Here is a 21,191-nt window from a genome sequence, read left to right as displayed (position 1 = left end):
GTTTATCATACATTATTACTAAAATAAGTTTAAACCCAATTTTATATCAAAATCAATCAAATTATTAAGAATGATACACTAAAATCAGGATAACACTGAAATACTGAAATTTACTTCAAAGAAAAAATAATTTTACATGTGTATGCTTTTTCTTTGTATGCATGGTTTTTTTCCTTAAGAGCTTCCATCAATTAAAATCATGTAGACTTATTGGAGACCAGCTGTTCTTATTTGTTGCGCTTCAGTAGACAGGGACTCTGTGATTAATTGTCCTTGTTTTTCTGCAATCTGTAGTCTCTCTTCTCTTCCTGCTCATGTACATTTTAATGATATAATCTCAATGTTGACATTACTAGCTCTTTTTCTGATTTACTGGAATAATGCCCAGAGTTTATTGCGACAGAAGGAAAAGTATCCTTAATCTTTGCACTGGGTTTTGGCTCGAAGCTGACATGTGTCTGGGCAGGAAGAAGGTGGTGTGGTTTCCAAGAACCAAATTACTTAATGCAACTGAACGGGTGCATGTTCTTCATTGCTCTAAGATATGACTGGAAATATAACAAAGGTCAAAGAAAAGGTCTGAACAGAAATCTGAAAGATATCTCAAAACTCTAATTTGAAAACTTCAGAAGAGAAAACCATGCAATTCCCATATCTACATTATAACTGTAATGGGAGAATTCTGATTGTTTGATTGATAGACTGCTTATGCTGCCTGAACTTGCATACATTTTAAAAGCCTGTGGGTTTTTTTTCTGTTGTCTAATATGATGCATTTGTACTACAGTATTGGGCCTCTCAATTCTTATTACTGAGACCATGAAACAGTTGCTCAATGTATAGCTGTGAGTATATATTTTAAATTTTGCTATCCAAACCTGGACTCAGAACAATTTGACAACACAGCTGCTACGTGAAAACAACATTACATGTTAACCTGTGTTTTCTAAAAAAGCATAAATCTACTGAGAAACATGCTTTGTTTTTTACAAAGCATTAGAAACAAACAGGACACTGCTCAGCATATGCTGTAAGATTTGACAGTATATAGCAACATTATGTCTTCTGCTAAGGAGTTTTTTCCAGAAGGAAGAAACTCAGGCAAAAAATCACATGTGGCCAGGTGACATAAAATTTTAATAAACCAGGACATGTCTTTCTTCCCTACTGAAGGAAAAACAAAACTTCACAAAGATGTTTTTCAAAATGGAATTTTGAAGAGATTATTTTTTCTCAGAGAAATAATACAAGGAGCTACAACTGGAAAGACCCAAAGAAAAATGTAGACTGGAAAAGTGGGGTTTGCCAGGTCAGAAGGTCCTGTACTGTTGCTTAGTCCTCAGGTAATTATGCCACCTACAGATTTTTCTCCAGCAGCTCTATGGGCCATGATGGTTATATGTGTACATGTGTTAAGTGATTGGTTGTAAGTCATCTTTCAGGGATTTTTTTGCCCTTCTGCTATCAAAGACAACTGGTAGCTCTAAAAGTAATTCAGATGTATCACATGAGGCATTTTGCCCTCAGAGAAGTTGTTTAACAAACACATATAAAAGCAGATACTGTGGCATAATGAATTTAAATACCTAATATTGAAATGAAACTGACAATAATAATATTAGCAGAATCCTGATGGACTAAAAATTACTTTGGGGAAAGACAGCAAAAGCCACCATTTAGAAAGAACAGAGATTCTTAAATTCAAGTTTGGATCTGGATATAAACACAGATCCTTCTAACATTCTAGAATGAAAAATATGATCAGGACTTCTGTGATCTTAGTTTAGAGTAACATTTACCTTTGTGTAATTTAAGCATAACGAAACCAAACTGGTTTTAGAATAGCCATCTTAAGCTCTTGCAGCACTTTTTCTGCAATGGCACCAACTCTCAGATTGCGTTACAAATCCTACCCAAGATGGTAAGCATAAAAAACTAAACCTGATAAAATTAAGCCATGTTGTTATCTCTGGTGTTCTGACTGTAATGTTATTACTATTTAATATATACCTAAACTTAAAAATATGCACTAACCAAGGTTTGGATATTTTGCCCTTCAAAGGGAAAAATTTTGAAAGCTATAGTGAAATATGGAAGGTAGGTTCACCAAAGGTAGGCTACTCCAGAATATTCTATGTATAGGAAATTCATCATATGTTAATATGCTCAATATAGCACTTACAAAAAACATCACTGTAAGATTCTATTTTTAATGTCTATTTTACACTTGGTTTTACTGAAAAATGATTTTTTAGATTGGATATTTGAGAGATTCTCAAGAATTAAGTTTTGTAGCTGTTGTAATTTCACAAGTGATCTTGGTACTAATACTAATGAAACCTCTTAGGCACACACTATTACAAAGGAAGGATAATCTGCATGAGTAGTACAAGAAATTTGATTAAATTTAAAATGCGAAGGGCACAGCCTCAAACTTGAAAGAACTTCCACTTTAGGGTTAGAGCTCATGATACAGAAGTGATGGGAAAAGATAATTTGAATTTTGCTTGTCTTGCTCTGCTTCCACTATTAAAGGCTTGCACCGAAAAGCAGCACATTCCCTGCCAGCTAGATATACATCAGGAAAGAAGTGTAATGGGTGTATTAGTCAATCGCAGTAAGACCACAAAGACTGGTAAGATGAAGCAGCATAAAAAGACTATGCAATTTTTGCATGCATCAGTAACCATATTCCTGCAGAGATTACAAATGCAAATGATACTCTCGATGGCCACTGCACAGATGGGACCCTATTTAGAAAGTGTTTCCTTGATGAATCATCAGCTCAGAGAGAATTGATATGAGGAAAAGGCCCGAAGAAAAGAAAAGGTAATGAAGACAAACAATTATAAAGGGAAGCAGAGAAAATCATTATTTTTGTAGTGAAACAAAAAAATCCCACAATTTTCTTGAAGAACAAACAGTGGATTTCAACTTGAGTAGTTATATAATAGTGCAAGGCCCTGGGTGGGGGAACTGTTGCATGTGAAGTAGTTGATCCACACTCAAGTGACACCAAGTAGGTGCCAGGGACTGCAGTGTGGCCCCCAGGCTGTGTGGAGCTGCACATACCCCTCGGAAGCTGGATAAACACAGACAACTTGTTGTCACTGACAAGCCTGCAGGCAGCTCCCATTTGGTGGTTGTACTAACAGTGCAGAAGGAAGTTTTAGTGTTAATGTCCTTTCTGTTTGATGGTTGGAATAATGCACACAGCTGTCTCCTTACAATAAAATCCTACAATAAATTGGATGACAAAAATAGGGTGACACTTTCTATGGATGGGTTACCTGCTCACCAAAGGCCTGTGTGACGATGCCCAACTTAGGGCTCCCAGCATCTACAGGGATGTGAGATTCACAGAATCACAGAATCACAGAATAATGAGGTTGGAAGAGACCTCTAAGATCATCGAGTCCAACCTATATCCTAACACCTCAACTCAGAGTCTAGACTGTAGCACCAAGTGCCTTGTCCAGCCTTTTCTTAAACACATCCAGAGATGGTGATTCCACCACCTCTCTGGGAAGAACATTCCAGTACATTATTCTTTCAATTAAAATTTTTTTCCTAACATCCAACCCATACCTTCCCTGACATAGCTTGAGACTGTGTCCTCTGGTTCTGTCAGTTGCTGCCCGCTGTAAGAGACTGACCCCCACCTGTCTACAGCCTCCCTTCAGGAAGTTGTAGAGAGCAATAAGGTCACCTCTCAGCCTCCTCTTCTCCAGGCTAAACAACCCCAGCTCCTTCAAACATTCCTCATAAGGCTTGTGTTCCAAGCCCTTCACCAGCCTTGTTGTCCTCCTCTGGACATGTTCAAGCACCTCAACCTCTCAACATTCTTCCTAAACTGAGGGCCCCAAAACTGGACACAGTACTCAAGATTGGTCTCACCAGTGCCAAGTACAGGGGAAGAATGACCTGCCTGCTCCTGCTGGCCACACAATTTCCAATGCAGGCCAGGATGCCATTGGCCTTCTTGGCCACCAAGGCAAATTGCTGGCTCACATTCAGCCAGCTGTCAACCAGCACTCCCAGGTCCCTTTCCGCCTGTGCACTACCCAGCCACAGTGTCCACAGCTTGTAATGTTGTAGGGGATTTTTTATGGTCAAAATGTAGAACTCGGCACTTAGACTTATTAACTTCATGCTGTTGGACTCTGCCCATCTATGTAACCAATCTAAGTCTCTCTGCAGAGCCCTTCTTCCTTCCAATAGATCAACACAAGCTCCCAGCTTAGTGTCATCTGCAAATTTGCTAATGAAGGACTTGATGCCCTCATCCATATCATCTATAAAAATATTAAACAGAACAGACCCCTCAGGGACACCACTGGTGACTGATCCCCAGCTGGGTGCAGCACTGTTCACCAGCACTCTCTGGGCCCGGCCATCCAGCCAGTTCCTAACCCAGCACAGAGTGCTCCTGTCAAGCCATGGGCTGCCAGCTTCTCCAGGAGTGTGCTGTGGGAGATAGACCTTGCTGAAGTCTAAATAGACAACATCCACAGCCTTTCCTGCATCCACCAGGTGTGTCACCTGGTCATAAAAGGAGACCACGTTGGTTAGACATGACCTACCCTTTGTCAATCCATGCTGACTGGGTCTGATACCCTGGCCATCCTGTAAGTGCTGTGTGATAGCAGTCATTATGAACTGCTCCATTATCTTACCTGGTACTGAGGTCAGGCTAACAGTTACCAGGATCCTCCTTTCTAACTTTTTTGTAAATGGGTGTCACATTGGCCAGTTTCCAGTCATCTGGAACCTCATCAGTGAGCCACGACTCATGATAAATGATGAAGAGCAGCTTCGCAAGCTCATCTGCCAGCTCCTTCATCACCCTGGGATGTATCCCATCTGGTCCCATTGATTTATAAATGTCCAAGTGTCCCAGCAGTTCTCTGACTGCCTCTTCTTGGGTAACAAGAGGACCATTCTGCTCCCTGGCACCTCTTACCAATCCCTGAGAACAGTGGTCTTGAGGACAAGCTGTCTTACCACTAAAGACTGAGGCAAAGAAGGCATTAAGCATTTCCGCCTTTTCCTCGTCTTTAATTACTAGCGTTGCCTGCCTCATCCAATAAAGAACAGAGGCTGGTTATACCCTTCCTTTTACCATTAATATATTTTTTAAAAATCTTTTTATTATTTTTAACAGAAGTTGCCAAGTTAAGTTCAAACAGAGCTTTGGCCTCCCTAATTTTTTTTCTGCATGCCCTAGCAGATCCCTTAAATATTTCCTGAGAAGTCAGTCCCTCCTTTAAAAGATGATACATCTTTTTTTTATTTCTAAGTTCATTCAAAACCTCCTTGCTCATCCAGACTGGGTGCTTGCCTTGTTGACACGTCTTTCGGCATACAGGGACAATCTGTTCCTGTGCCCTCAGGAATTCTGCTTTGAAGCACATCCATTTCTCCTGGACTCCTTTGTTTCCAAGAGCTGTTTCCCAAGGAACTCTTTGAATAAGTGTCTTAAATAAGCCAAAGTCTGCCCTCCAGAAGTCCAAGATAGAGATCTTATTGATATTCCTCCTTATTTCACCAATTATTGAGAATTCTATAATTTCATGGTCACTATGCCCCAAGTGTCCTCCAACCTCCACATCACCCATCAGTCCATCTCTGTTCCCTGTGCTCTTCTGCCATTCTTTATAGTTCAAGTTCTAATAAATAGCATTTTGAATGCTAACTTACAGGGCTTTGAGTGCCTTTGTTACTGGGATCATAGGGGACCAGTAAACCTTAATGCAAAACATTGTCAACTTGCTCATTTAAGAAAGGGAGGTATATGAATTCTCTGGTGTGCAACTGGGGAACTAGACTGAAGAGATCATTTCAGTTCCACTCCACTAGAAGGCTCATATGTGTATAAAAAAAAAAAAAATTAAGAATTATGTGAATTTTTATTCTATTTCAGGAGACTGCACAGTCTCACAAATCTGTCATATCAAACCTGTTGATTCTTGGTATGAATGAGCAAATCTGTTTTGCTTTTTTGCTCTTTGTTAATTGTTAAGCTAACCTGTGTAGAAAACAAAAAAAAAAAGAAACAAACCAAAACCAAACCAAAACAAAACAAACCAAACCAAAACAAACCAAAAAACCCCCCAAAAAACAAAAAACAAAAAACCAAAATGCTTTTGCTTGATTTAATTTTATAACCAAGACAGTCTCCATGTCAGTCTGAGTGAAGAATCTTTACAGCCTTCTGTCTTTCTGAAGTGACATTTGACAATGTTCATCATCTTGCTCTGCAGTGCTAAGATATAGCCCCCTAGAACAAAGGTTTTTAAGAGCTTCAGGAATCTTTTCAAGCTCAAGAATTGCATGAAAACATTGGGTTTTGGAACCCCTGAACATCATTCTTTCAAAAGTGGCAAATGCTGATGCACGACCACACTATATGTATAAAACCAACCAACCAAAAACTGCTAATACCAACAACAACAAAACCCCAAATAAAAGCCCCCAGAAGAACGTTTTGCAAATCTTCAAGAATGTGGAAGGGAATGCCAATTGCATGGCTTCTTTTGGTTTCCTCATTTTTTTCCATTACTGATCTGAGAAAATTTACATCCTTACCAGAAACTGTAGCATACTTTCATGGTGAAATATTGCTTTATATTTAGATTATATGGTGCTTTGCAATAGTTGAATGCTAGACCAGACCATGTAATCAGAATCTGTTTTGTTGTATAGCATGACCATGCAACCGTACAGAATCTTGCTTGATGACAACCTCTGATTAATTTGAAAGTATATAAACAGAGTTTGCAGCTATACACTATTAAACAGGAGGCTCATTTATAAGCAGGCAAGCTACCACAAGAATCCAGTTCCTTGAACAGCCAATGAGGCAGGGAATGTACTTTAACTAACCCACAAGTTCCCTAACAAATGAACAGACACAGGTACTGCTGCAACTGCACAGAATTCACTCAATAGACTCTTGCTGTCATTTTGATGAGGTTTATCTGCAAAGGAGAGTGGAAGCATTTAAAATGCCCTTAACACAGGGCATAAAATCCTGTGAAGATACAGTAAGGCAAATAAAGTAAGATTCAGCTACTGTCAGGAAAGAATACAGACTCAAGAAAAGTTGCATTATTTCAAAAACACCGATGTTTTTTGTTTGGGCTTGGTTTGTTTTAGTTTGTTTTCAAGCATTTGGAGTAATACTCTCAATCATCTTGTTCAAATACTGCAAGATCACAACTGTCAGAGTCAAATTTATAATTAATAGTGAGTTACAGTTAACAGAGCTGCTCTGAAAGTTGCCCACTTGAAAGGCCCCTCTTGCTCTGTGCAGCATACCCTTAACACTGAAGAAAGTGTTGAGAATTTCAAAGCTAGTTATACGGATTGTGTCGTCTGGTGATTCCCCTTAGAAGGGTATTTGTGGCATTGTCATGGCATTGGCATGGAGGGCATGCACATGCATTTAAAGACCCAACACTCATGTGTCACTGGATAAGCTGCTGCAGCACTGTTGGCTTATTTGTCACACACCAGTCAGCAATGGCTAAAAGAAGAGAGGAGGGCTGTTCCCTGTGTCAGTCAACAAAACTGAACCAGCTCAGCTTCGGAATGACAGGAGATGAACTGTGTTCCTAAGTGAATCAAGTGCCTGTTGGCTATAGAACCTGGATTTCACATTGCAATCCTTGCTGGTTTTCCCACCCCAGTTGCACTTATAATTAAATGAGAATCTGTAAGTTGCTGTATATTTAAAGTCTGCTTTGATTATATTAAAAATAATGACAGCCTATAATAATTTCCAGTTGTTTTGCTTAATCCTAATGCTCTTTGCAGCAGATAGAAACAGTGTTCCAGTAGCTGAGTTATTTATTTTGCCTAAAATGCCTACTGAAGATCAATCTGGCATTTGCTATGACATTGACAAAGGAAAAAGAGGTACTAACATGTGGGAGGTGTCCACAATTTTGACCTTCAGAAACACTGAGGTAATTCTTATAGAATGTTTACAGAGTTTAAAATGTTTTACCTGTCTACCCTATTTGTAAAAGAAACCATAAATCATGTATTATCAACCATATGCTATTGTCAAACATGTGTTTGAGTAACTGTCTTATCATTACAGCTCCTGGTATGGAGCCAAGCACCAAAACACATTGCTTACATATGTATTTTCTTGAAAGTTCTTAATGCATTGTATTACATTCTAATTATAGCAAAAACTTAAGATGATTACTTCATATAAAATAAATATATATATTTTGGCAAAAATGTATAATTTGCTTGTCCAAAAAAATCCAGAGCATTACACCGAAATTACAACAGAAAATATCTCTTTGCCATTAAGTCTCTTTAGTGCTCCTTCTACACTTGTTCCAAATATACACTTAGTAAAGGAACAGTGAATTATGAATTATTATTGCTTGTGTTGCATCATTATTAACAGTAGGTCAGAAGAATAAAAAACTAGATCTGGAGAAGCTGTAAACTCTGATTTAATGGCCATAAAGGTACACTTTGTTAGTGAATTATTATTCATAAGCCATTCAGTGTCTTAATACTGAATCTTATATGTCAAAGACTACTGCATTTAAGTGTTCTTTGCTCTTTACAACTCTGTTTTTACCAGCATCCAAAGAAAAGAACAAACATTTTTTTACTTCTGTGGGAGGGATAGAGGGGATATATATATGTATGCACTTGTGGAAACTCGACTCAAGCAATTGCAGAAACCTATACAGAAACACTGCTAAAGACAAGATTTTAGTAAATTATCCTGAAATCTTAAATGTCAAGAAGAAGAAGCAAATTGCAAATTAAACAATTCAACTACATGATGACTGGTGCATTGTGAATAATAGCCAAAGACTTTTTAAATTTAAAACTGAACTTACTTCTTTGACAATTATATTGCAGGATAATTGCCTCACAGCCTTTAATGTGCTAATAAAATTATTTAAAATGCAGCAATTGAACCAGTAAAACAAAATATACATAAAAGAATAACATAACAGCAATTTTTTGCTCACAACTTACTAGATTTTGATAAAAGACAGTATAGTTAGCTATGCATTAGTTACAAATAACTTACATTCTCAGATCTTACTTGCACATCAGTTCAAAAATGTCAGTAGAGAAAATACGGTTTTAAGCAAAATTTTCCAGTATTCTAAACGACTCGCAAATATTTTGTCCAATGTTTTAGGGTGTCAGATGAAAAAAAATTAGGCAAGTGTGATGAGAAATATTTTGCTCTTAGCAAAGTGCAAATGTGTGAGAGTTTCTCTTAGCAAGAAATGCTGATAAAATATTGACCAAGCTAACAGGTTAATTCTCTGAAAAGAAGGCAGAGATGAACAGAGGCTGCATTCTTATCAGCAATGATTGCTTAGGCTTTGTGTCAGATTGCTGGTTGGGAAAACATGATCAAGATGTACTGGAATAACTTCTATGACATTTAGATTTATCAATGACAAATTGTGAATAATGCACCTACCTGATGAGAATACCAAGATTCAAACATTTCACCATACATAAAATGGCAGCTTACTGTTCATAAGCACCTAGATATGCACACATAATTTTTCATTTCCATCTTCCCTCACACAGCCCCAAAGCATTTGATACACTTTTGCTATAGGTTATAAACTCAGGCTGAATAGTTCCTAAATTATTACACAGTATTTCCTACTACAAATCATGCACCTCGGTGACATTTTAGCGCAAATGTGATTTGCATCTGGACAATAAACAACAAAGAAAAATGTATTTCCATAATAATTTTCAGACTTGCTGCAGCTAATGATTTGATGAATCTGTTCATTTCACAGCTCTGGTGAAATACTGGGATCTTACTCCACTGCACAAGCAAATATATACATATCAAAAAAAGTTGCTGCACCTTAATAAACACTGAATGCACATGCTAAGAGAATGAGTTAAATTTCCAGTTAAAAACAACTGCTGTATATATGCACTGAATCTTGGTCTCCTGACTACTGCCCTAATTCCTTAATAGAAACTTGGAACTTTTTTTCATTATTAATAGATGCGCAGCATTGAAGTTTCCTAACATCATTACAAGTTTTACTTGGCTGACTAAATACAGGTTCAAGCACCCAGGTCCATTTGAGCATGAAAATTACAACCACTCATTTAATCTATTCTCAGTACAGATTCCTACAATTAGGTACTGATAAAATAAAACTTAGACAAACACCCTGATTCACTTGACACTTACCAGAGTTTCCCAAATTCATAACCTATTGCTACTAAACTTCCAGTATTTTACAAAAATAAAATTATTTCAAGGTAAAGAAATAATTATTTCCCTCATACAGCCAGCTGAAATACTCTGTTACTGAACAATAGTGCAGCTGAAAGTGAGTGCTTGTGACCAGGTTGAAGAAAAAATTAATTACTGTTCACAGCAGTTAATGCAAAAAGAAGTAAAATGAAGAACATTCTGGTAGAAAGATGACCAAGTTTTTCTATTTCTGAGAAAGCTGCATAAAGAGAAAGTGAAGTTTCTGTTCCATAGAAACAAACCTGAAAGAAAAATATTCAAGGCAAAACTATATCCACCTGTAGAAAGGCAAAATGTATTCTAAGAAACCCAGCAAGTGTTATTTTTGTAATGAGATCTCTATTTTGTGTTATTCAGTCTTACCTTTCTCTGTTAAATTTCAGAGAATGTAGAATAGCTGGTCGTTTCTGTCGGAGGTTCCACAAATGAAGAGCATCATCTGCACATGCACTGACCAAAGCACCCTAGAGCAGATACAAAATATAGCAACGTTATTTTTCTACAGATTCTGTCTTATTATTATGTGATACTTACTGCTAAAGAACTACCTGTGAAACTGACAGTTTATGAAAAATCATTACTTTCTTCAAAAACAAAAATATTCTACTATAAATCACACACAATTGAATTGATCTGGTAAATGTAAACATTTTAAATTAGTAGAAGATCAGTCAAAGTTAAATTAAAACTCCATCAATTTAAAATTCAAAATAAAGCTTTGTACCAAGGTGAGTGTGAAAGATATAACTAAAGGATAAAGGATAAGAGCACAGATCAGAATATTCTGAAGTCTGGTACTGCTTGTGGTATCCCAAAAAAGTGTCACCTTTCAAAGTCCAGGCCTCTATCTGACTGAGAAGCTTGGAGTGAACTTATTCTACCTGCTTTTGACTGCCTATCTGTTCATCACAGAATATTGATGACCCGTGAAAATTACCTGCAGGGGAAGCTTCCTACTGCTCCTGCAGTGGTTTACTACATTTACACCTCAGATCAGACCAGGCACAGATCTACCCTTGTGTATTCCCATCACAGAGAGGAACAGATTGCCCAAACACAAGGCAATACTTTATATGAGGAAGGGCAAGGATGCAACTGGAAAGATTAGTTCCTACGATCTATGGACTGACTGATAAAATTCTCTAATTCTAGCAAATGTTCTTTTCAACACCAATCTATGCAAATGAAGTGTATGGAGGTGAGACTTCTTTAATACAGTGCAATCCATACTTTAATGCTCATCTCCCAAAGAGTCAGAAAAACTGTCCTCTACAGAAATCAAATTAATCCTTTGTATTAGGGGGTTCACTGGTGACCCAATGAAAAGAAAAAATATTGATTCAAACTTTGTCCTTCCTGTTCTCATCCCTGCATTCCTATTAGGAATTTCACTGGACTGTTTCCAAAGATTCGGTCCTCCTTCCTCAGTGTCCGTGGTTCAGTTAATTTTCTCCAAAGTGTTGTAGGAAAAAAATAAATATTCTTCAGGTTTAAAAAACCCCATAAAACTAAAACTAAATCTCTTTCCCCGGGAAGTTCTAAGATCTCCTCGTTTACAAAGAGGACTTGAAACTGTCAAAAGGGTTTCCTTATGGCATGGGAGAAAATTAATCAAAACTGAAGATTTGGCCAACTTCTAAGGTCCTGAAAAGAAAGCCCTCTGATTTGTATTCACAAGAAAGTCTTCTTGCCTATTCCCATCTTCAGAACCCTCTGCACAGAGCATACTATAATCTGGCACTGTTTCTTCATGTTGTCAAATTTGATTTTGACAAATAATTTACAAAGACTAAGCATGATGGTTTGATTGATGATCTCTGCAATGTCTTTTCATTGCTTCATGTAATAGCATATCCCCAACTATTGAGTTTTCAGCCAATAACCATCAATATATTTTAACAGAAAGATTTAGCTCATTTATTAATTTCTATTTGAACCAGGACTGTGCAGCATATTTAGTAACTTAATGGATTTTACATCATTTTACACACATTCATGTATCGACTGTCTTTTGTTCAGTACTTTAAACTGATGTATAGGAAGGCAATATTTTTTCCTGAGTACAGTCCCATAAATATTCTTCTAAAAGGCTGTAGGTTGAATGTCTTCTAGATGTACACCACTTATTGTTGGCACAATTTGTCAATGGGAGAAGTTATATCACTCAATTACAATAACATAATTGATTTTTTCAACTAAATTTATACAGAAGAATCTGAGTAAATATGTCCTTACCTCATTGATCAAGAACTGGAGCTGCAGAACTGCAGCACCACTTTCATGTTGGCAGTAGCAATCAACACCAGGCCTGCCCAATCTGTTGCCATCAAAGTCAAGGATTCTAACATTCCTGTTATCACCAGAAGTAAAGAGGGAAAGAAAGAACTAACAATTAAGCTCCAATTAACCTTTAATTAACCTCAATTCTTTTTGCTTTCTGTAAAACAAAAGAATTCATGCTGACATTCCACTATTCAACATGCTTGAAACACGTGCAATTGTGAGTGACCTGTTTTTGCCTATTTTTTTTCCCTGTGAAACAAAGTACATGAATTAACACATAAATTCATCAGGAAGCATCTTAAATTTTTTTCTTATACATTATTGGTTTATATAACACATTAATGTACCAGATTTTTGTATTTATCAAGACTAGACATATAAAGAATGTAGCTTCTGATCTGGTCTCTTCAGGTCTTTTCTCTGTGCATGGTAAATTGTCATCTCCCTAATCTAGAGGATGATGGCCTTTCCCATCTGAGTCAGAGACTTTAACAATAAACTGTTTTTCCAGAAAATTACTGAAGATCAAAATTAAAGGAAAAGGAGAAATATGAAATATATTATTAGCAACCATATTGTGTGAAAAATATGAAACAGCACATATTAAAAATATCAGGATTATGATTAGAAATAAGATTTTACAACACAGAGGTTGATTTATTTGTAATATACAATGATAATAATATATCGTAAATCCCTGACCAAGTGAGCCAACTGTCCACTTATTTTAGCTGCAGTTAATGTCAGAATCTTTACTTCCCCTTTCACAGGGAAAAAGATGTACAGAAAACCATTCTAATATTGGCCTCCAGAAAGTAGAATCCATTATAATCCAGTATAATTAGCAAATTTGAGGTTTAGAAGTTCCAAGTATGAAGCAATTGCTCTTCCAATTGTTAAACAAGCAGCTTAATGGATATCACTGACCTTGAGAGACCTGAACTTTACTCTTGATTTTGTCAACTAGTGGTCTAGTGGATAGTGTTAGGGAAAAAATATTTTTTTCTCATCTGAGCCTTCATTTCTCTATTTGTAAAATGGTGCTAGAGTTTTAGAAAACTGGTGTTTATAGATGAAAAGTTTGGTATAAAATACCAAAACTACATTATAGAACATCAAGGGAGAGAAAAAGATGTAACTCCATTTGCTGCTTGTTCCCAAACTGTAGTCATGGATACAATCATACTAATAAAAGAACAAAAGCTTTCATCTTTCAAAATGGACAATAAAAATGTACTGTAGTCTAGTTTCTAAGAGCTGATGGTAATCCTCTGGTCCATTCTGAATGGCTGTTCTGTGGTGCTCTTTTTTAACACTTAACAACAACTTCTTGTAATATGGGACAAAGTACCAAAACCAATGAAGCAAGTAACCAGCCCACCTGGGATTTCAACCTAACTGGAATTTTTAACAGATAAGTGCTTTTCTTTTCACCTGACTTTAACACTCAGTACAAATACATGGCACTACTGAGTGATTGTCCTTAATGAAAATTACAAATGCCTTGCCCTGATTAAGTGTGTGTCAGCTAAGTCAGTTTTCTAGGAACCATCCTAACAAAGAGGATGATTTCACTCGGCATATCTCAAACAAACAAAACACTCTCCAAAAATTCACATTTATATGCATCAGTGTTCACCCTGAAATACAAATTACTAAAGTATTCACAAATTACTAAAATAAGAGAGAAATTGTGCTGTCTGCTTCATTCTGGCCAGTTGCCTTGAAGTGAGAACTGATGCTTAAATAGCAGCTTTAGCACTGACTGCTGGTGGTTTTCAAACATTCTGGGAGCTGCAGTGAGGTCCTTCCAGCAGAAGGAGCTGAAGACATAGGATGACTTGGCATGTGTTCTTGGCATTTGAGCCCATCTTCTGGGCCCATCTTCTGTTTTGCTGCCAAGCATGAAGAAGTACAACCTTATCTCCTAAAATCCTTTCATAGCAGTGTATTACAACAGGATATACAGCAGAAGAAGTAGCTAGAGTTCAGGCCTTTGGACTGATTTTATTCTTTTTACTTTTGCCTTTTTATTAAATGATGATTCTGCTTTCAGAGAGAATGGAGTATCTCTGAGGATATTTAAAGGTGGGGACCACTACACCGAAATGCTGCAAAGTAGACACCACAGGTTTCAAGAATAAAAGCTAGTCACTATCTTCTCTCTTGTCAGTATGTTGGATCACCCAGGGGCCTTCAAAGCCATGTGAGATTATCCTAATTTATACATAAAGGGGAAAAAGTTAAAAACTAAGTCTGGGTGTCTTTTGTGATCTAGAGGAAAACAAGTAGAATTAGAGTTAAGTGCATCAAGCAGTGAAAGTGTGACAGTAATAACATCCTGAAAGAAAAGTGACATTTAATCCTTGTTTTAAGATCTGTGAGAGTGAAACAGGATTTTTTTTCTCTTTATTCACTTGTATGCAACAACACTTTTTCACTGAGTATTTCAACATTCTGATATACCCAAGCTTATAATTACTTGGGGAAAAATCAGTTGCTAAGATGACAGTACTTGGATTAATCTTCCAAGATGCAGACTTCTATGACAGCATAATACATTAGTAACCAAGAATTTACACTCTTACATCCTGGAAATCAAAGTTTCCAGTGAATGATTACATTCATGATGAAAGGTAACAATGACCAAATCTTTTCATAGCATGATCTATGACCACTTTCCACAGTAGCCCACAGCTTTCCCCACAGCTTTTTTATTCCATGACTCATTTTTACTATGAGATACACATAGGTCTGATGTGTCTCATTCTTCTCAGAGATTAGTACTAATGGAATCCAAAGATTTGCAAGTCTTCGGTATTCACCGAGAACCATAAGTGCAGATACTTCAGAATTGACTCATGAAGTTGAGGCAGGTATTTAACTTCTTAAGATCAGAAGGCAATGAAGTAGGGCATGTTTTTCTTCATTAAGACAGCGACTCTTTAGTAGTGGGAGATTAAATATTTTGGCAATTACAAGGACTCCAGTCTGGTTCATTCGTCTTTGCAGGGGCAGGGAAGTGAAGATACGGTGTCATAAAGAATCTCTTTCCAAGGCAGATGGCAGATATCCCCTGTCAAGTAAAAACTCCTAAATCATACAGAATCTTTTTCAAAACCAAAACTCTACCACAGAGGAAAATTACACCAAGCTACGTAAATAAGCAGCTCTAACTTTTTTTGAGTACTTAACTAATTTCTTCCATTACTAAGAGCAATCTATGTACAGAAATGAACATTAAAGTAGAGGGTTATAATTATCAAGCAGAAACCATGCCACGGTCTCATATCTACTATTTTATTGAAATGGTACACATAAAAATGGGAAATCTCCATTTACAGCCTCTCCTTTAAAATATTTGGGAACTGTAGGGTGCTGCAAAAGTAGCATTGCTGCTCTGAGTCCTTGTCATCTGGTCTGCACTGAGTGGTACATGTTTGAGTAGGACTATACAGCCCCCTAAAAGCAGATGCTTGTGGGCTGTTGTTACTCTATTACATAAACCAACTGCAGAATTGACTTAGGGTGTAACCCAAATATAGGACAGCTTTTTCTTGCTGAAGACTTATTCCACTGTATTGAGTGATTTATCACCCATGGATTTATCTAAATCATCAAGTACTAGAATGATCAAAGAATTCAACCACACCATTGAGCAACTAAACCAACCAGAAGGTTATTAAGTTGTATCTGTGTCACAAGGCAGGCCTTGTCAAAAGATAGCAATTATGGAGACAGTACCTTTAGTACCTAGATTTGTAGTTCTGAACATAGTTTCAGTTCTTGGAATATGTATTTCTATAGTTCCCTTATGGAGTTTCTCCAAGTCTCACATACATTAATTTTCTATCAACTAAGGACAGTGCATATTCTGGTACAAAAAAATGCCACAGTACTAAGTACTAAATAAATGCCTAAGTACAAAACTGGGGTTCAAATTGATTTTTTTCTCTCTTTACATGAGATATTCTGTATTTTGATTTCTGAAGTGTATTGCTCTGGTGTTTTGTTATCCTCACTATTAAGAATGTCATGCTATATGCAAAATCAATATATTTAGCTTTAGTTTCAACCTTTGCATCTCATTACACCTTTCTATGCTAAATTAAATGCCTTCATATTAGGAGAAATTTCCTGCTTTGAAGGCTGTATCTTATCCATCTTCTTCATAAACAAAAGTAAAATACTCTGAGCTCCTTTATTTTCATGTCACCAGCAATTTTCTTAGCTTTGAATAGTTTTTGTGTGTTTTCATACATAGTCTAGAATGTGTGCTCAACTTTTTTTTAATCTCAAAACCAAAGCCACACATCATCTTGGTAATAGATTCTTTAATAGAATGTAAAAACATAGATTGCATTTTTAAATTTCTTATATTCAATATAGTTTTTAATACATGTGTGCACTACCTATTTATTACAACAGAAAATTAGGAATCATATTGGTTTTGGTTTTTGAGACTTCTCCATTGCTCTTCAAAATATAAGCACCCACTACAAAGCTCCATTCTGTCAACTACTTGTAGCAGAGCTCGCTGAATTCCTTACAAAGGACACACAACCTGTTCTGACCTTTATGACCTTCTATTTGCTGTAGATTCACTGGGCACTGATTCATTAAACAACATCTTTGTGAGTTTTGTTTTGAACATAGAAGGATTCAGTTTTATAATGAGCTTCATTATGTTTGGAGTTCATTCAGCTGGTTAAATAAATAGATCCTTTTTTTTTCTTTCCACTATGAAAAAGTGAACTACTGCTACACTTGGCTGGTATCTTAGGATGCTATAAGTGAAATCTTTCATAAATGCAATTTTTTTGGCACAGTAAACATGAGATTTTGGTCTACAATGACCTTCATTTTGTTTATTTCCCTCGACATAGATTTATCTGTTCACGCATATACAAATTACATCAGAGTCAATCTCAGGAACAGTTAAATATTCATTATCGTTACTGGCTCAAAAATTTGCTTTTGGCAAATCTTTGATTTCTTCCCCATAGATAGCTTGTATTTAATGGCAACTCTATATACTAGAAGCCATTTTATTTTCCAAAGTATTTGCAGATACCATGAGAATATGCAAAACTCATAAGGCTACATATTTTCATCTCTTCTGAATAAGAGTGCCTTTGAAGGTCCTTGTCATTTTGATAATTATCTGTTTCAGAAACAGAATACAGATATGGTCAATGTGTGATTGAACTCAATCAACCCAAAACCTGAAGGAGTACATTGTGAAAAGCAGATACTCAGAGGTACTGACTCCAGCAACGTTTCACAAATAACCAAATGTTCGGGGTTGAGTGTTTTTCTGTTACTGTGTCAATTGAAAGAATTTTTCCCATTATCATGCCAATGGAGCTGGCCAGGTTACACCCAGGGTCTCTGATGGGTCCAGACAAAGGGGTGGGTGGGGACGGCCCCCGGAGGGGCCTCTGAGGCTTCTGGGAGGGCACTCGTGTTTCCGGCGAGCTGGGAGGAGGACGCGCGGGATCGTTCAGCCACGCGGTCGAGCACAGCAGAGCCAGACCCTCTGCGACCACCTGCCCTGCATCTGCCCCGTTCCAGCCTTCTGCCTCTGCGGACACAGCTGATCCCCCGGACACACACGGTGAGCGAGGAGCCGCCGCTGCAGCCTGTTCCTGCCTGGGACCGGCATGGCCGTTGCCGCCCCTCCCCCCTCCCTCCTGCCTTCGTTCCCGCTTGCCTTTTGGCAGATCCGGGCTCTGGACTAAGCACAGAAACAGCGTGCTTGCATCTAAAGGGACTGACACCGAGTTATCTATTTCGTTCTGTTAGCAATTTTAACTGTTATTGTTTTCTGTTTGTACAGTTAGATATATTAGTAAAAGAGCTGTTATTCCCACCTCCCTTATCTCTGCCTCAGAGTCTTTGATTCAAATAATTATAATACTTGGGAGGGGGGGGAGTGGAACCAAAGTCTATTCCAAAAAGGGAAACTTCTGCCCTTACTGGCAGACACCTGTCCTTTCAAACCAGGACACCCAAAAACAGAATCATAGAGTGGCTTGGCTTGGATGGGAGTGGACCTTCAAGATTTTTTAGCTCACATGTAGATGCATAATTTCATATTCTATTTGTGGAATATCAATAATTTTAAACTTCCTTTTGCATATGCATATATACACAAGCACACAGACACATACACACATAAAATGATAAACAGAAACTATCTAGCGCTAAATTTGTCTCCAAAAGAGAAGTAATTTAGTTATTATTCTGTAAAAGCTCCATATTGCCAGGAAGCTACACTGAAAGATCTGCATTTTTAGGCTGTACTTCATGCAGTAGTAAAAAAACCCCCAACATTAAAAGGTTGTATTTACAGTGGGCTTCCTCTTTTTTCCCAGGTAGTCATAAACCTCAGTAAGCTCACTGACACATATAGATAAACCAAGAAAGGCAACAATGAATGAAAACTGGAATCCTCGGAAGTAAGTGAAGCATAGAATCAATTATATTCACAGGGGCCAGTGTTTCAGACCCATTTACCAGTACAGACACCAGTTCAGCCAAAAGCATGACAAATATGGGAATAGGAGGAGCTGATCTGTTTACAAACCCACCTGGTAAAAAGCTACAGAGAGAATAAATTGAGACAGAATAATACTCTTGCCCTAATGAACACTGGAGGTTATGGAAAACTAAACAGACACAAATGAGGTGGCTGTGTGTTCCAAAGCCAGAAAGTTACTTGAACATAACCAACATCCTGAGCAACAACCGACAGAGATATAGATTAAAAAAAAATGATAACACCACAGCATTTGATTCAATTTACTTCCTTTTAAGAGGACTATGCAAATCATACCATTTGCTGCCCATCTGTTTGCAGTGGGCACAGATGGTAGTCTAACACACTCTGTTTTACCAAAGAAAGCAAGCAGGTAGCCTTAACTAGGCCATTTTGATTTGCTTTTTTTCTCAGGCTTCAGGCATTAATATTTAATACAGCATTTGCTCCGTGAGGGTCTGTACACCCTGAACCCACATAACAGATGCAGGTTATCACATGAACAGTCACTGATGACAACTGTATCCATCTACAGTGATTTCATACTAAACCCAACACATTTAAAACTTAAGCACCAATGTTGTATTAGTATTTGCTGTCCATGGTTTTGTACACTCTGCCACTGAATTTGTTAACAGATTTAGAGAAAGTTTAAGGAATTTTTGTTTGTGGTCTTCAGGCAAAAATGAGAGACTATATAAACTTTGCATAAGGTCTAAACTTAGTACTTCTCCTATTGTTCTTCAATAGAGTTTTGTCTAATGTTTGTTGAATTTTTAGTGATTAGCAATAGTGATTACAAGGTGAAGATTTTCTTCACAGTTGCCACTTATGAAGAACAACTGGTGACAACAGAGGATAGAATGAAAAATTATCTCATAACCAGTCTTTTTACAAAAGGACAAAATACCTATTGAAGTAAATGTAACTAAAAGTAAAAATACATTCTCCTAAATACTAATTCCTTGCTGAGTTGCTATGGAAAAGTTAAACAAGTAAAATAATACATTAGACCTTCATCCATATAGTGACGGAGCTTGAGATACACAATGTACTTTCTCTGTAAACAGAAACCACCTAGCCATTACTGGAAATCTTTAAAGCAAGACTACTTGTTTTCCCAAATGCTACTTCCAGCTCCAACAGCAAGATTAGGAACAAGGTGATGAAGGTCCTATGGCAAATTATGTAGTCTATAGGAGATGGGAGCAAATGATGAAATAATGCTCCCTCTTACATGAAGTCATTCCACTGTTTTGGCTAGTACACACAGGGGAAAGAAGAACTTCATTGTTCAAAGGTGACAGAATAATTAACAGTTATTGTAATTACTTCTGGCTAATTCTTCGTGCCAGGTACGTCACAGAAATGAGTCCCACACAGACCTAGTTCTGTGTTTCATGAGCAATTACGGATTTTTAAGATTAACAGTGCCTTGCACACTCTTGTGCTACTCTAAAGGCAAAGCAGAAGCAATCAGGAGCATATATATGACTGGTTTTCATAGGAAATTCTATGCTCTGTCCTAGAATTTCCTAGATTTTACTCTTACCAGGTGCTAAGACCCTGCCAAAACTGCTTTTTATCAACCAATCAACACTAGACTGAAATAGAGAAAAGTTTCTACTGAAAAGGTGAGAGAATTCTATACTTTCAGGAACAAATACAAGCATCTTTATAAGGCATTCAAAAAGGTCCTTTCAACATAAAATAAATGCTTTCTATAAGCAATTTCTTTTCTTCAAAGGTAAATTCACAACTGCCTGCTGAAATAAGAACAAAATAATTTCAGAATTAATTTTAAGAAATTTAGTCCATGAAAATTTCTGGACTACCAGCTATCAAGACAATTAATAGGTTATGAAAGTGAGGTAATTGTCTAATAATAGATGATGAGCACAATCTGTATACTGAATGACATATTTCTTGTCTGAACTCAACTTTACAAATAATCATTCTGCTAAATTTTCTGATTATACTGGAATAAGCATGGAATACTGTGCAGATACAACCCTGAGGCTCTAAAGTAAAAGTGGATGGTTTGATGATGAATTCTTTTTGTCTTATTCAGTAATATGC

At 37.1% G+C, this 21,191-nt stretch overlaps 1 protein-coding gene across 6 annotated transcripts in view; it reads right to left on the bottom strand.

The window, feature by feature from the left end:
- STXBP5L (syntaxin binding protein 5L) overlaps positions 1–21,191 on the bottom strand; it is a 195,308-nt gene that overhangs the window by 113,117 nt on the left and 61,000 nt on the right. For all 6 annotated transcript variants that reach the window (XM_079305321.1, XM_079305323.1, XM_079305324.1 and 3 more), the window contains 2 exons: positions 12,524–12,605; positions 10,652–10,752 (listed from right to left, as the gene is read on the bottom strand). In XM_079305321.1, the coding sequence (XP_079161447.1) occupies positions 10,652–10,752; positions 12,524–12,605 (183 nt within the window). The remainder of the gene's footprint in view (positions 1–10,651; positions 10,753–12,523; positions 12,606–21,191) is intronic.

Source organism: Erithacus rubecula (assembly GCF_903797595.1).
Source record: "Erithacus rubecula genome assembly, chromosome: 1".
NCBI classification, from domain to species: domain Eukaryota; kingdom Metazoa; phylum Chordata; class Aves; order Passeriformes; family Muscicapidae; genus Erithacus; species Erithacus rubecula.
This window is presented reverse-complemented; position numbering and strand designations above follow the sequence as displayed.